This window comes from Penicillium paradoxum, assembly GCF_028828445.1.
Source record: "Penicillium paradoxum strain IBT 22861 chromosome Unknown utg000002l_segment0_segment0, whole genome shotgun sequence".
Classification (NCBI taxonomy): domain Eukaryota; kingdom Fungi; phylum Ascomycota; class Eurotiomycetes; order Eurotiales; family Aspergillaceae; genus Penicillium; species Penicillium paradoxum.
The window spans coordinates 4476485-4492224 of NW_026643180.1; the positions used below are offsets into that span (position 1 = coordinate 4476485).

General features: G+C 49.5%; 5 protein-coding genes across 5 annotated transcripts; 3 read left to right on the top strand and 2 right to left on the bottom strand.

The window, feature by feature from the left end:
- Positions 1–640: 640 nt before the first annotated feature.
- Positions 641–2887, top strand: N7457_001584 (cell envelope integrity TolA family protein; the record flags this gene model as incomplete). Its single annotated transcript, XM_057172630.1, has 1 exon — positions 641–2887. The coding sequence occupies one exon, from the start codon at positions 641–643 to the stop codon at positions 2885–2887; it is 2247 nt and encodes a 748-aa protein (XP_057036533.1).
- A 327-nt stretch (positions 2888–3214) lies between these two features.
- N7457_001585 (uncharacterized protein) lies at positions 3215–3538 on the bottom strand (the record flags this gene model as incomplete). The annotated part of the gene is made up of 1 exon (XM_057172631.1): positions 3215–3538. One exon carries the CDS (start codon positions 3536–3538, stop codon positions 3215–3217), a length of 324 nt encoding a protein of 107 aa, XP_057036534.1.
- A 2104-nt stretch (positions 3539–5642) lies between these two features.
- On the top strand, positions 5643–9149 carry N7457_001586 (putative nicotinamide nucleotide transhydrogenase; the record flags this gene model as incomplete). The annotated part of the gene is made up of 5 exons (XM_057172632.1): positions 5643–5733; positions 5802–8690; positions 8744–8932; positions 8987–9061; positions 9118–9149. 5 exons carry the CDS (start codon positions 5643–5645, stop codon positions 9147–9149), a joined length of 3276 nt encoding a protein of 1091 aa, XP_057036535.1.
- Positions 9150–10382: 1233 nt separating this feature from the next.
- On the top strand, positions 10383–10838 carry N7457_001587 (uncharacterized protein; the record flags this gene model as incomplete). The annotated part of the gene is made up of 1 exon (XM_057172633.1): positions 10383–10838. The coding sequence occupies one exon, from the start codon at positions 10383–10385 to the stop codon at positions 10836–10838; it is 456 nt and encodes a 151-aa protein (XP_057036536.1).
- A 1351-nt stretch (positions 10839–12189) lies between these two features.
- N7457_001588 (uncharacterized protein) lies at positions 12190–13638 on the bottom strand (the record flags this gene model as incomplete). Its single annotated transcript, XM_057172634.1, has 1 exon — positions 12190–13638. The coding sequence occupies one exon, from the start codon at positions 13636–13638 to the stop codon at positions 12190–12192; it is 1449 nt and encodes a 482-aa protein (XP_057036537.1).
- Positions 13639–15740: the final 2102 nt, after the last annotated feature.

A 15740-nucleotide genomic window follows, 5' to 3' on the forward strand; every position in this document is an offset into this window, starting at 1 on the left:
GTTCGTTTTGCGTCTTTCCCCCATTGCGGCGAAACAAATGGCTTATATTGGAGTACGGAATGCGGGCCACGCGAGTGATACGGTCGAGATGATGAATGACCTCACTACGTGACTGGGCTTGCTGGGCACTTGGAAGAAGGACCGCATTTATTTGTGTACTGGCGTGGTCAATCTAGGTGCCATCGAGTCAGTAAATTAATTGACGGAATCGAAGGGTTTAAATGTCAGCGCAGTATAAGCCCCCGAGGCTATAAACAGGAACCTTGGTTTTGGTTGTGGCCTGTAATTTGCTGTGTTTTTGTCAACTGATGTCGTATTCAGCAAATTAGGGGTCCAATCAATGATGTTGAAAACTCTGTATTTCTGTACGCACTATTCTCACAGGATATACTCCGTACGGAGTACCTATAACTAGATCTTACTAATATCATAATACTGTATGTACAGGATAAACTGATCTTCCGGTATGCCGACCTCTTGCTCCGACATATACTGGGACCCAAAGGTGCGTGAGCAGGTAAACATCCAGACGTGCATTCCCCCGTGATAGTTAGCTCCACCCGGCAGACGGTGGACCATCTGCTGTGTCGACCTAGCTTTGTATCTTTTATCATCTGCCGAATACGTCTTTCAAATAGGAATGGAGGAAACAATCGCCGAACTACGACGACAGCTTGAGGAAGAGAGACAGGCGCGAGAAGACGCAGAAGCGCGAGTGCAACCCGAACTACGACGACAGCTTGAGGAAGAGAGACAGGCGCGAGAAGACGCAGAAGCGCGAGTGCAACCCACAACACTATTTGGGCTTCTTGATCGGTGCCACATCTCTCTGTCCCAAGCGATCCGAGTTGAGACGGATGCGACCCTTACGACCCAGGGTGATGCGACCGACCCAGTCAACCGACTTTACCCCAAACGTATCATACCCTGGCTTGATTTTCCCCAACTCCAAGAGAAAATTTGGAAGAAATTCGACCGTATGGGCACCTTCGCAACACAGCCAATCTTTCCATCCAACGAACAGTTAGATTACGTCGCCACGAACATTCAGAATCGGCCGATCTATTCCGAAGCATCCCTGCGAAATTTTGAGCGAGAATCAGTGGATAATTTTGTCGAAAAAATCATCGAAGCGCTACGCGACAATGAAATTCTTCGACATGAGTTTGACATCCAGGGTCGAGTCACATTCTATGACCGCGCGGAAACCTCGCTGGAAAACAGTGTTAAGCAAATGACTCTCCAGAACACGCGGTCGCCCCAACGACCGGCGAATACTAGACATAATAGAAGAGCCACGCAGAACCAGACGAGACCTCGTACTCCACGAAAGCGGAATCGCCGCGCTGACCAATTCTGCGTACACACCGTGGCCAACGAGCAAAAAAAGCCAGTATATGCAGTGGAGTTCAAGGCGCCGCATAAGTTAACAATCCCAGAATTAGTAGCGGGCCTACATGAGATAGACCTAGCTCGCGATGTCATTGATCAGGAAGGCGATACGTTCGAGTACCATGCCACCCGCCTCGTCTCCGCCGTGGTCACTCAGATCTTCTCATATATGATTGACAGTGGACTTCAAGACGGCTACATCTGCACAGGAGAGGCTTTTGTTTTTCTCCATATTCCAGAGGATCCTACTGTTATTCAATATTACTTATGTGTGCCGAATCAAGACGTGCAGGGGAATGATCAGTGCCGTCTCCACCGGACGGCTATCGGCCAGGTACTTGCCTTCACTCTTCAAGCGCTCGCCGCCGAGGCTCCATCTCAAGAGTGGCATGATACAGCGCATGACGAGCTTACTACTTGGAAAGTCGAATATTTGGACATCTTGCGGGAGATCCCCGAAACTGTGCGAAGCCAAGGCCGGCCAACCTCAATTTATCGACCCTCGCACTGGAAATTAGAACCCAAAATACACAATACACGGTCCCGCGCTCGCTGTCAACCAGGTATTTCGACTCCGAAGCACTCGTCTGCGGAAGGGAGCGGCAGTGAGGAAGAATCCTATTCCCCGTCTACCGCGGCAGCAGCGCGTAGCCAGGCGAGCCATCAAAAATCGAGCCGCAGCAGGAGCAACAAACAACAGTCCGACCGCAGACATGGTAGGACGGAAGCAGGACAGAATTCTGAAAAGAATAACCAGGTCACACGAGCGTACTGCTCCATAGACTGCATACGCGGCATAGTCAATCGAGATACTCTGGATAAAAAATGCCCAAATTTACAAAGCCACTTACAACATTCTAGCAGTCACAGGCATTCGATGGGCTCGGCAGAGTTCAGCCGCAGACTTCACCGTCAGCTCGTGCGGAATCGAAATGAGGGATTTGAGCAATTACACGTGCGCGGCCGAACGGGTTACCTTGTCAAGGCAACCCTTCTAACGCATGGATACACTGTGGTCATCAAAGCTACTACGGCAGAGAAGCAGCACCGTCTTCAAGCAGAGGTAGAAAACTATAGACACCTGACAAGTCTGCAGGGCCGACAGATTCCCGTCTGCTTAGGTGCTTTCAAGCCACGAATCGCATATTGGTACCACGGTGAAATGATGGCGCACATGATGATCTTGGGCTGGTCTGGAATGCGACTTCAACATGTCGTCAACGACCAAAATTCTAGTTTCTTTGACCAAAAACGCAAGAAAGCTTTGGCTGTGCTACGGTCGCACGGAATTATTCACTGTGATAGTGAGTGGCGCAATATGTTATGGGACCATATAGGCCATCATTTGGTCGTCGTTGACCTGGAGGACGTGAAGTGGCTGAAACGGCCTTGTGCGGTTGAGCCAGCCCCAGGCAACATACATCATATCCATCGCGCCCGAGATGAGAAGAACAGGCCAAAGTTCTTATCTAGCTCGGCTAGTGTCTGCACATGATAGCGTCAAGCCCATATCGAGTCATATTCGTATCTTCCGATCACAAGATGGTAGGAGGTATGCTCTGAGTTTATAATCACGGAACCGAATGCCTATGTGTGAAAACTACGCTGCTTTGCATATGTGCGATTGTGTATCCGCTACTGGCGATAAACAAACAATTTGCTGATCTCCGAAGTTGTAGATCATTCATATATGCCCAAAACCTCCAACAACACTAATTAATTTGCGTCATAAGGAAACTTCCCCTTATGACAATTTCTTGGCCAATGTTCTCCCAAAATCTACCTCATACATTGTCTCTTTGCTTTCTTTGCCTTCCTTTCCTCAATACCTTGCTTTAGCTACCCACTTCTCCACGCAAGAAACAGCATCTACAGGCGATTTCTTGCGCTCTAAGAGAAATGAAAGAACCTCTGCCGGGCTGAATGTTTGCTCCGGTACCTTGCTGGCAAAATCACGAGCGAGCGCCTTGATCGTATCATCATCGTACTCCTTGTTGCATTTCTTTTGGTTCGGCAATTGCTTGAAGACCGTATGGAAGAGTTGAGTTGAAACGCTCTTATCGGCGAGTTTGAAATGAACTTTCTTGTCTGAACGGCCGGGTCGAATGAGTGCTTCGTCCAGGTGTTCGATATGATTTGTGGTCATGATGAGTATTCGGCCTTCTTGAGACGAGACACCATCAAGCACATTCAAAAGCCCGAATAAAGTAATTGCTGATTTTGACTCGTTTCCTTGGTCTGCGTCAATGCTATCTCTGCGCCCAACCCTAGCGGTATCTACGTCCTCTAAGAAGCAGCTTCGATCTGTCACTTCACGCTCAATTCAGTGCGTTGATTAAAGCCCATGCTATCCAGGCTTATTGTTTTTCGGCCTTGAGCCCCGTGGACCATTTCACTCTGACCAAGAGCTCTGGGACGCTCTGGCCCACAATCTTCGTCGCCTCCCTCGGCACGTTTTGCAGAACTTGAAAAAGCGCCTACCGAATTGCGAGCCAGTGGAGAGAAACGGCCTTGATATGGTGGAGGGATTTCGGCTGTTGCTTCCGTTCACCTTTAATAATGATTGGGACAAAAGCGTAGGCGCACGAAAAAGGGATGGGTCCCTTATTGATAGGGGACGCTTTTCAGAGCTCTTTCAGCATGGATATAAGCCTTTTGGTGGTGACTACTACCGCTCCCAGCGCTTAGAGCGTTTGTTGGGTTGTCGGCGTAAGCTAGTTGAAAAGGGCGTCTGGTCTGTTGGGGCAGATGGGGTAGAAGGTACTGTTGATACTTTCAAAGATGGTGAGTCTGACCGTTGGGAGGATTATTATATTCCACCCACATGGTAGACATTCCAGTGCGCAGATGTATAGCGGCCAGGGCTCGGAAACTAATATTTTTCATATTGAGGCTTGAATATTGTGCCTTCCATCCGGAGAGGATTTCTGAGCTCCATTCTGCGGAAATGGAGTACCGAGGCTGAGAAGGGATATGCAATTCCATAAGAAATCAGTGAAGATAGCCATTTTCCTACCCAATTGTGATTTACTTACAAATTTAGTCTCGACCCTTCCATTTTCTTCATATATCTCCAACCCAGCCAAGAGCCTGTCATACTATCAAATGATATAATTCTAACCCCATAGCTTCCAAAGTTTCGTTCATCATTGACATGTTCGATGCTGTCAAAGACCGTACACATACGGCGCCGGTGTCACTACAGTTCCCGATCCCGTCTGCACGCCATAGAGAGACTTGGTGTTTAATGAATTCATTTTCCAGTTCTGACTCCCAATAAATCAATCGATATCTCAATTCCGGGTGTATATATCTCGAATGCTGCTGCTCCGTAATATATCGAGGAATTGCCCCTAGAATCTGAGAACACCGTACGGAAAGGAATTATCATGTGGACTGCGATGGCAACAGGGATTTAGCCAAAATCTCCGAGGCCATGGCCAACCGGGTTTGATGATGTTGGTTGCTTAGGACCAGCCCATGGCGAATTTTCAAGACAAGATATTTCCCAATTGTGTGGTTGACAAGTATATTCTTAGCATCTTCATCGAGTAAGTTTAGGGCAGCTTCAAATTTGAGCGAAAAAGGCTGTCTTCAAGATTGACATTCCTTTTCAGTTGTACTCTGCTCTGCCTCTGTGGCAAGTCTATGTATCAAAGACCCATGAACACGCTGATGAATGGAATAGTAACTCGATTAAAGCCTTGAAATCGTCTCTAGTGAGTAAAAGAGCCCTCTAATTATGGAATCCAAAACCGTCATCCTCTCTCAAGTATACTCCGGACACCGGGTGTACGTTATGTGAAGCTCGGCGCGTCGATCTTCCCCGACATCCCCGCGTTGATGAGGCGTTCATGGGGTGTTCATGACAGGAAAGAACTGTGATTCAACAAGAGACAGTGCCACATAAATTGCCTAAATGCACTGCATTTCAAGCGAGGGGTTTCATCGCAAGGTGGGAATCTGAGCGTGGCCGCTTCCCCTCTTTGCTTGGACGTTGTGCCGAGAATCGGGGCTTTTATTCATGTCCCTCTCCTCACTCTTTTTTCTTTCTTTCCTCCGCTGCGTTTTTACCGTTGCCCTTGAGTTCGTGTCTTTCGTCCGAAGCTCTCTAGCGTCTTTTTTGTTCTCGCGTGACGCCTTTCAGTCCGGACTGGACGCGGTACCCGGCCGTTCTCGTCCCTCGGCCCGATAGCCATATTATAGATGAGCCAAAGACGCATAACGTGTAACTTGCAGGATCACTCGCAATGTGTGCAGCATCCCTGCGGTCGGCCTTACGGCCATGTGCTGGAGCGTCCCTTGCTCGCGCGGGGAAATCATTTGTTGCTGTGACGTCGAGTAAGCTTCTCCAAATCGACATGTTTGAGCACACCGAACTGTTTTCTGACCAAAAATTTTCAAATTAGATTCACAAATTCGACAAGCTACTTTCTTCGCGTCGCAAAACAAACGTCCGTCCGCTTACCAGCCGCGATGGTCCTCTATTTCCAAGCGAACTGCTACAACCTCGCCTGAGTCACCTCCCTCCGAGTCCGTGCCCACCACCCCATACTCCGCATTGACTGTGGGAGTCCCTCTGGAAATTTTTCCTGGGGAACGCCGTGTGGCAATAACCCCGCAAAATGTCGCCCTTCTTCTGAAAAAGGGAGTCTCTCGTGTGCTCATCCAACGCGGTGCCGGCGAGGGGGCTCAGCTCCTAGATCATGCCTACGAAAAGGCCGGTGCGACAATGGTCGACCGGGATGCAGTCTGGTCTCAGAGTGATATTGTTTTGAAGGTCCGCAGCCCACAATCAGATGGCCCCTTCAATGAAATTCAGGCTTTACGCAAAGACTCGACGGTTATCTCTTTCATGTACCCTCTCCAGAATAAGCCCCTCGTTGATGCGCTCGCAGCTCGTGGGGTTACTTCCTTCGCAATGGACCGCATTCCTCGGATTTCTCGTGCGCAAACGTTTGATGCTCTTAGCTCAATGGCCAACATCGCAGGTTACAAGGCAGTGCTGGAGGCTTCTAACCACTTCGGTCGCTTCTTGACTGGTCAGGTTACTGCAGCTGGAAAGATTCCCCCAAGTAAGGTTCTCGTTATTGGTGCTGGCGTAGCTGGTTTGAGCGCAATCGCGTCGGCCCGTCGCATGGGTGCTATCGTTCGTGGCTTTGATACCCGTCCTGCTGTTCGCGAGCAAGTCCAGTCTTTAGGCGCCGAGTTCATCGAGGTTGATTTCCAAGAGGATGGCTCAGGCCAGGGTGGATACGCTAAAGAAATGTCCAAGGAATTCATCGAAGCTGAAATGAAACTGTTCATGGAGCAAGCTAAAGAGGTTGATATCATCATCACCACGGCCCTGATCCCCGGCAAGCCCGCACCGAAGCTCATCACCAAGGAAATGGTCGCTGCAATGAAGCCTGGCTCTGTCATCGTTGATCTTGCGGCAGAGGCAGGTGGAAACTGCGAAGCTACCGTTCCCGGGGAGCTGAGCAGCTACAAGGACGTTACTATCATCGGCTACACGGATCTTCCCTCGCGACTCCCGACTCAATCTTCCACGCTATACTCGAATAACATCATCAAGTACCTCCTCTCTATGGCTCCCCAGGAGAAGTCGTTTGGTATTGACTTTAAAGATGAAGTCGTGCGTGGTTCTATTGTAACCCTGAACGGTGAGATCATTCCCCCTGCTGCACCGGCTGCTCCACCTCCAACCCCAAAGCCCGAGGCACAAGCTGTCGCGGCGAAGGAGGAAGTGGCCTTGACGCCATGGCAAAAGGCAACCCGCGATGTGGCTGCGGTCACAGGCGCAATGGGCACGACTTTGGCTCTCGGAAAGGCAACTGGTCCAATCTTTATGGGCAACATGATGACCTTTGGACTTGCTGGCTTGGTCGGCTATCGCGCCGTGTGGGGTGTAGCCCCTGCACTCCACTCGCCGCTGATGAGTGTCACCAACGCTATTTCGGGTATGGTCGGTATTGGCGGACTGTTCATTATGGGAGGAGGCTATGTGCCGACTACAATCCCTGAATATCTCGGCGCTGCCTCTGTACTTCTGGCATTTGTGAATGTTTCCGGCGGCTTTGTGGTCACGAAGCGTATGCTGGATATGTTCAAGCGTCCAACTGATCCTCCCGAGTACCCGTGGCTGTACGCCGTGCCTGCTGTGGTGTTTGGCGGTGGCTTCATCGCAGCTGCTACCACAGGCATGTCTGGTCTGGTTCAAGCTGGATATCTGGTTAGCACACTTTTGTGTATGGGCTCAATTTCTGGGCTAGCATCGCAGCAAACCGCGCGACGAGGCAATATCTTTGGTATCCTGGGAGTAGTCTCCGGTATTCTGGCTTCATTGGCTGCGGTTGGCTTCTCTCCTGAAACGCTTACACAGTTTACGGCGGTTGCTGGAACAGGAGCTGTGATCGGAGGCTTGATCGGCCGTCGCATCACGCCAACAGGTCTTCCCCAAACGGTTGCTGCTCTCCACTCGGTGGTGGGATTGGCTGCTGTTCTGACTAGTGCTGGAAGTGTCATGGCCGATATCGGCGATATTACAACTCTACACCTGACGACCGCCTACCTGGGTGTTCTGATTGGTGGTGTCACATTTACTGGATCTATTGTCGCTTTCCTGAAGCTGGCTGGACGCATGTCCTCCCGGCCGACGATCCTGCCTGGCCGACACGTTATCAATTCCACACTACTGGGCAGTAACATTGCCACCATGGGAGCGTTCATTACAATGGCACCAGGAAGCCCTGCAATTGCAGCTACCTGTCTGGGTGCAAGCACCATCCTCAGTTTCCTAAAGGGATTCACCACGACAGCAGCTATTGGTGGTGCTGATATGCCTGTCGTCATCACGGTGTTGAACGCTTATTCCGGATTCGCCCTCGTGGCCGAGGGTCTGATGCTCGACAATCCACTTCTCACCAGTGTCGGCTCTTTGATTGGTGTCAGCGGTTCTATTCTCTCCTACATTATGTGCGTCAACATGAATCGGTCGTTGGCAAATGTTCTCTTTGGTGGTATCTCGAGTCCTGCGGCGCAGAATCAGAAGAAGATTGAGGGCGAAGTCACACAAACTAGCATCGATGACACAGTGGAAGCTCTGTCAGGTGCTGAGAATGTCATCATTGTCGTTGGTTATGGTATGGCTGTTGCCAAGGCTCAGTATGCTCTTTCGGAGATTGTTCGCCTGTTGCGTTCCCGGGGCGTCAACGTTCGCTTTGCCATTCACCCTGTTGCGGGCCGAATGCCTGGCCAATGCAATGTTTTGCTTGCTGAGGCATCTGTTCCATACGATAGTAAGTCATTTACCGTTCTTGTTTATCGGCCTATTTGCTAACAGTTGATACAGTCGTCTTGGAGATGGAGGAGATCAATGAAGACTTCTCTGACACCGATGTCACTCTCGTCATCGGTGCCAATGATACTGTGAACCCCATCGCCATGGAGCCAGACTCTGCTATCTCCGGCATGCCTGTCCTCCACGCATGGAAGAGTAAGGAGGTTATTGTGATGAAGCGTGGAATGTCCAGCGGATATGGTAAGTTTCTCTCGTCGTTATTCCTAAAAACGCCTTCTAATATTTTATTCACAGCGGATGTTCCAAACCCCATGTTCTTCATGCCCGGTACGCGAATGCTATTCGGTGATGCTAAGACTTCTTGCGATGGTAAGTTTACTTTGTCTCTTTGATAAGATGAAAAGGTGCTAATGCATTTTCAATAGCTATCAAAGCTGCCCTGGAGGCACGCAAGTAGGCTTCGTTTTGAATCGATAATCCTTTTTATGAAATGCATGATAGGTTCGAATTGTCTATGCCTTTAGTTACTGCAGAATCCAGTGCCCCTAGTGGGCTGTTTGAATGCTATATTTCAGGCTCAGAGGGTTAATTGCTGTCCTATCATCGGTTTGCTTCTTGGCAGATCGAGTTATCTCAATGCATTTATTGTCTTAATTCTAAGGCTGTTGCTTTGTGAATTTTCCTTTGTATCTCGACAAGTGGTCTCGCCATTATTACATCAACCCACTCAATCCTTTGCTCTAGACCTTTAGAGCTGTACGCGATTATCTGCGTGAAAGAAATTATCTTTATGAGCACAAGGTTTCTTCTAGTTGACACTGGTCTTTGTTGTGATGCTACACTCAGCGATACCTTCAGAAGAGCCACGCTTTGTTCCATTGTGATGGCTTTGTCGGACTTGCCTCCCATTCATCCAAGTACAGTAGGGTATAGAGATCATTGACTGGAGCACACTTTATGAATCAGCATATAAACCCCCAGCTGGAACCCGTCTTCCTTTTCTCAGAATATTCACCATCAACATCGATTCAGCCGGCATCTGCAATCCTCTATATACACTCTACATACATTCCATCTCTCCCCCCGTTAGTCTACTCCAATCATTCAACCATATTCAAACTATCGCAAAGGTGAGGTCAACTTCCTATCCCCTACTGAATAGAGTACCTTATGCTAACTGAATAGATGTGTCACTGGGAAGATCAGTACTACCAAGACTGCGGCTGCGACAAAGTTGTGGAGAAAGTCGCCAGCTGCGAACAACCCACTAATTGCCAACCTTGGGCAAAGATCCCCCAGCAGACTGTTACAGAGATCTGGATCCCAGGTAAGTGCCCACGGCATTCATATGCTACCCCGCCCTGCTCTGATGATGGCTATTAGCTCGGACTGGAGGGCGCTAAGGGTCCGGTATAGTTGCTGGTGTTAGGGGGAGTTGGACTGACTCTCTCCATTATGGTAAAGTATTAAGTCTATATTTCCAGAGAATAGCGAAATGCTTGTAGCTTTTATCCCTGTATTGTACGGAGGACTCCGTGCCTAGATGTAGTAAGATGGCACACCTTTGTTCGTACTAGTGTGATATCAGACAAAGAAGATCCTCCTGCCACTCTTTTATACACCACTCCCTAGAAACTACTTCATCTCTCTCCATATTCAGCCCGCCTCGAACTACAAATAAATAGCAACCATGCCCGACATCTCAGAAATCCGAACCCAAATCCTCGAATCCAACACCCCAAAACGAATCGTGATCAGAATGAACACCAAAGCCCTAAACCCTCAAGACTATCGCGCTTCAGCAGACAAAGTCGTCAACCAAGTCTTCCCAGGCTGGGAAGACGATCCCCGAATCCTCTATCTCGTCATCGACGTATCCACCGAACGTACCTTCATCGTTATAGACGTCAATCACCACGACTACAACTACCACAAAGCCCACAGAGATAAGGAAATTGTCCCCGTCCACGTCCTTCGCCAGCACGGCAAACGACGAGAATGGTTTTTGGTCAGGTGGCCTCGAGAAGATGAGTATCTGTGTACGCAGTTGGCGCATCTCCATAATACCAATGGCTATGAGCCGACGCCATTTCTGGAAGATCATACTAGTCCGACCTCGTGGGCTAATACGAGGTGTCTTCCTTGAGATACTGTTAACTTTTGTTTCTGTATCTCAAATTTTGTGGTAAAGAGCTGGGATTAAGCATTGATTGGGGAACGTCTGTTGTTGAGATTGTTTCCGAATATCCGAAACACAGGTATTCTGGAATGCGGTTCTTTCTTCTGTGGATCAACAGAAAAAAAAAAGAAAACGCTTCATCAGCAGTAATCTATCTCAAGAGATTGCGGTGGTTCCCACTCCACACGTGGAGAAGATCGACCTGGTCGATCGGGGTGGGTCGAAGAAACAAGACAAAAATCTCGCATTCCAGGATATTGCCAGAGCACAGCCTCGTTCCAAGATGAAATTCATGGTTCTCTTCGCGCTTCTCGTGGCAGTGAAGAGCGATTTCTCCTGTGTCAAGCCTGTTAATCCCATCCCTGCCGGTCCTCCGGGTCTATGCTGCCAAGAACTGGTTAGCTATCCCTTGTTAGGATTTTTATACGCTGGCAAAACATGTAATATGCTCTCCTTGGTAAATGGTTAGGAGTTTGGGCTGATGAATTTCAAGGTACGCGCGCGATGAAGCTGGAGGAAACGGTTGATGGGACGACGACTTATAGCACTTGTGAGGCTGGATTGAAGGGGGCGTGCTGTGATCCGGTAAGATATTGTCATGTGAAAGGTTAGAGTATCTTTGAGCTGAGATGGTACTATAGGTTTTGACGAAGCTGGGGCAATCGTATAATATTGCTTGTGTGTTGCCTGCATAGAGGACAACCAGGGGTTTTGTCTGAATCCAGGCGATGTGATAGATGAAATGCAGAGTGATGATGGAGACGGTAGATGGAAACGATCAACGGGTCGACGGGATATTTGGAGAATGCCATAATCGTGTCAATGTAATATCTGAATAGCTCAAGTAGTTCGCGGATAATCGGATCACCATAAGCAGAATGGAGCCTCCCAAAGTCCTTCCTAAAATCAAGAACAGTACGCCAAAGTTTCAAAATACATGTAAACATTAGCCATCCCGGAATGCAAGTTGATGCCGGCCCTGCTCAAGTCCTGGGCGCGTTACACATTACTCCCATGGGGAGTTTGAAATCAAGAACAGGGATGATCAAGAAGAGAAACAAAAAGAGATAAACAGATGCCTGCCTGAATGAACACTGAGTAGACATCAATATCAAGCATGAAAGGACCACCAAACGGGAAATCAAAAGATCTGAAACCCGCAAGCCTGGTGAGAGAAATGTCCCCACCCATAACGATATTAGTAAGTGAATATGTGTCAAGTATCAGAAGTGAAAAAAATGCAAAGTGGGAAATAATAAGCTGGGAAGAAAGAAGAAGAAGCAGCACCAAAAATGGTACAAGACATGGCCTCCCAGAATCATGGCTTAGTAGGAGCTCGCCTTCCAAACTTCAAGCCCATGAAGCCACGCCCGCTAGGTGCAGTGCTATTATTCCGTATATGGCGACTCTGGTTTGATTTTTGCAAGCGCTGAGGTTCGGGACTGGGAGCTGGGACGGGCTGGGTCGCGACAGAGATCTGTGAGGAAGTGGGCTCATTGGCGCCGACCTCAGAACGCAGGCTGTTCAACGAATGGATGCTGGAGGAGGAGTGTTTCCTTGTCGTACCCCGCATCATGATGGGTGAGCGACCGGTGAGCATGTTTGAGACGCTGTAGCTTGGGGGAGCGCTGCGCTTCGAAGGTGTGTATGGGGGTGGTGAGGAAGTAGATGAGATTGAGACAGGACTGTCGGTTCTGGTCAACTGGGCGGGTATGTCGTATTTTGTTGTGCCGAGGGGGCTGGTCATTTCCTCAGAAGAGAAGGGGGTTGTTGGGCGCGAAGGTTGGGAGCGGACGCTGCCACTGCTTGTGCTGTGCAAAGAGGGAGGTCGGCGGGTTCGCAGTTTGAGCGGCGGTGGCATTGCTGCGTCTGAGGCTGGAGTATGAAGGTGGCCCCGATATTCTTGGGTCGGGGCTGTTCGTGGGGGTGCTGGCAAGGAGGGGACTGGGGGAATTTCGGAGACGTGGTTGATAACCGCACTGGGTCCTAGTAGTGGACCTTGCCCTGACGCTAGGGTCGGTGTTGTGTTAGGTGATTGCTTTGAAGTGTTCGGTTTCTCAACTATTCGGGATGGCCTAATCGCTTTCTCTGGTGAGCGTAGCATTGCAAATCGGTTAGCAGCCTTGGCCAACGCGGGGCGGTTTCGACTGCTTTCCCGAGAGTGAGAATTGGACGGTCGAGATTTCGAGCCCTTAGTCCGTGATCCCAGAGCATTTATCAAGACCACGGTGGGACGGGTTGGAGGTTCCATCATGGTGACACTCTTTGCGATTTGGATATCTGCATCTTCTACCGAAAAGAGTGAGGCAGGCGAAGCGGAGCGAGACCTGGAGTTCGTAGGCCGGGGTGGCTTGGGCCAGACGTACATCGATGGCTGTAAAAAGGTGGGGGATGCCATTTGCGGAGAGGGTTCTGGCGACGGCAGTTCGAGAACGACCTGTTCCTCTGGATCAAAAACATAAGAATCTTCATCGAAGCTAGCCCTGCTATTCCTCTTGGTGGCCGAGGAGACAGGCCGAGAACGTTTGATTGTTGGTGCCAGAATGGTATTTTCATTCCGATCAGAATCATGACCCATACGGAGAGTATCGCCGGCACTAAGATCTGTATCAAAGATCTCGGCTTCTTTTGAGTGTACCGGTGAGGAGAGTAAATCTTGGGCGCCGGCATCGGATTCGGACACAGCCTCCTCATCTGACTCATATCGATCTTGGAGACTGTGCCGGCTCAAGCGGTGTAGACTCAGCGAGGTAGCCGGGTCGTACATGTTTTCTTGTCAAGTAGTTCAGTAAGTCTGGTGATAGAACAGAAGAGAGATAAGAACTATTCCAAAGAGTAGACGGGCCTCAGGTAGAAGTAAAGAACAAGGACCAAAAAAAGAGAAGAGAGAAGACCAGCCCTCCACTAGGTATACCAGCGACAGGGTAAAAAGGAGACACAAGGCGACGTAATAACTCCCGTCAAATATCCCACGGGTGCAAAGCTGCAGAGCAGATCCAAGAGTCCACAGTACAGCGGGGCGATAAAAGGCTCTTTAAGGAAGTGGAACGGTGTGGGACTCAGGAGCTATGGGCAGGGGATGCATAGCTCAATCCAATATAAGGATATTGCACGGAGTAGAAGGAACAGAAGGCCTCCACCCAGGGACTTGCCTAACCATGTTGATCCCTGCGCACGTGTGGCAGAAAGGCAGAGAATGGAAAAGGCTATGTTGCGTGCATCAGCGCGTAAGAGGAGTGAACCTTGAGCAGGAGGATGAATGTGATTGGGGTATCACCCTTGCATAGTGGTCAAATAGGGTGGGTTGGGGAGGTCCGGGATGGCCAGTTTCAGGCAAAACGCGGATATCGTGGCAAGAGGGCTGGTTTGGAACCCTGGTTGGAGAAGCAATAATAGATTAAAATAAAAACAATAATTTAAAAAAAGAACATTCAGCGCGAATCTGATAGATCAACCTGAGCTGTCGTTGGTCAGCCCGCATGCACCTAATGCTCCGCGATCTGTTGCGGTTCAATGATTGGACAAGTATCAGCCAAAGATCCAAGGATAGCAAGTCCTTGAACGATGTACTCTGTACATCGTATCCAGAGCGGGAGAATAGAAAGAGCGGGATGTCGAGGGCCCAATAAGGGAGACTGCTCTCCTGGAGAGCATTCCTTCAGTGGAACGACTACTCCATACTCCGTACTGTAGTCCGGTTTAGATTAGAACCTTTGAAACGACACCACAGTGGGACGAGAACCGAACCACGATGGACTTGCAAATGGAGAACGGCCCATAAGCAGAGTCTTCGTCGAATCACATCGCCTGCTGAGATGCCAAGTTCGCCATCCGGGGGCTAGCGGGGGTCCTGTGTATAGCTCAAACACGCTACGAACTCCCCTTTCAAATCACTTTAGCGTCAAACCATGGTTTATTTTGCTGGTTATGCGGCATCCAGGTACGAGGTACGGAGTATGGAGGGTCAAAATGTAGGAACACCCCAGTGCTGGGACCGTAGTCCTTAGTCCCTGGGGTAGGAGACGTCAGGGGCAATCTAACCTCCCAGGCCCTCAAAGGGGTTAGTCATGCTGGAGGGTTAAGAGGAGGTAGAGAGGGGATTTCTTGCCTCCTGGGAGATATTCCAGGAATGATGCAGTGATCATGACGCTGCAGCACAGGACAAAACCTCGAGCTTCTGCAAAACTCCGGCAAAACGAAGTTTCCGACTTCACCGTCCATCGTCCGCCGCCCACCGTCCGCTGCCAACCTTCACCTTCCAACCTCCCACCTCCTTACTTGTGGAAACCAGACTAGGCCTGTCACCTCTTGGTGCAAACTGATTTCTAGCATCTTATCTGACATCTCACATACCATCAATCTCATATCTTATTACGGAGTATATCGTACCATTGATAGACCATTCCCATAGTTCAGCAAGGACTCCGATCTCAATATTCCGACTTCTTGTCTGCAGGTACGGAGTACGGAGTACCCATATGACGCCTTCTCCGCGACGTTTTTTAAGGAACCCTAATGCCTCCAATTACTGGCCATTCACCCAGTCCCTGTGGGTATCTAACGCCTTTTTTGAAATCCACCCAAAGCTACAGGAATTGCATAGATCGTCAGGTTATCAACGTCAACACGGCAACTACTGCAGTCGTGCCAATCCTTCTTTTTTTTTTGGTATCTTCTTATTCCTTTCCTAGGCTAGCGTCTATGCACATACTAGCAGCAACCTCCGAACCTGCATGTCCATTCAGTCTCCAGATTATCTTTGCGCATGGCATCCAAGCAAGGTGCCTCTGAGGCTGCTTGAGGTGAGGTCTGGCCGATGACCAAGCACTCCGTTTTCTTACCTCTACGGAGGACGGAGGACGGAGTACT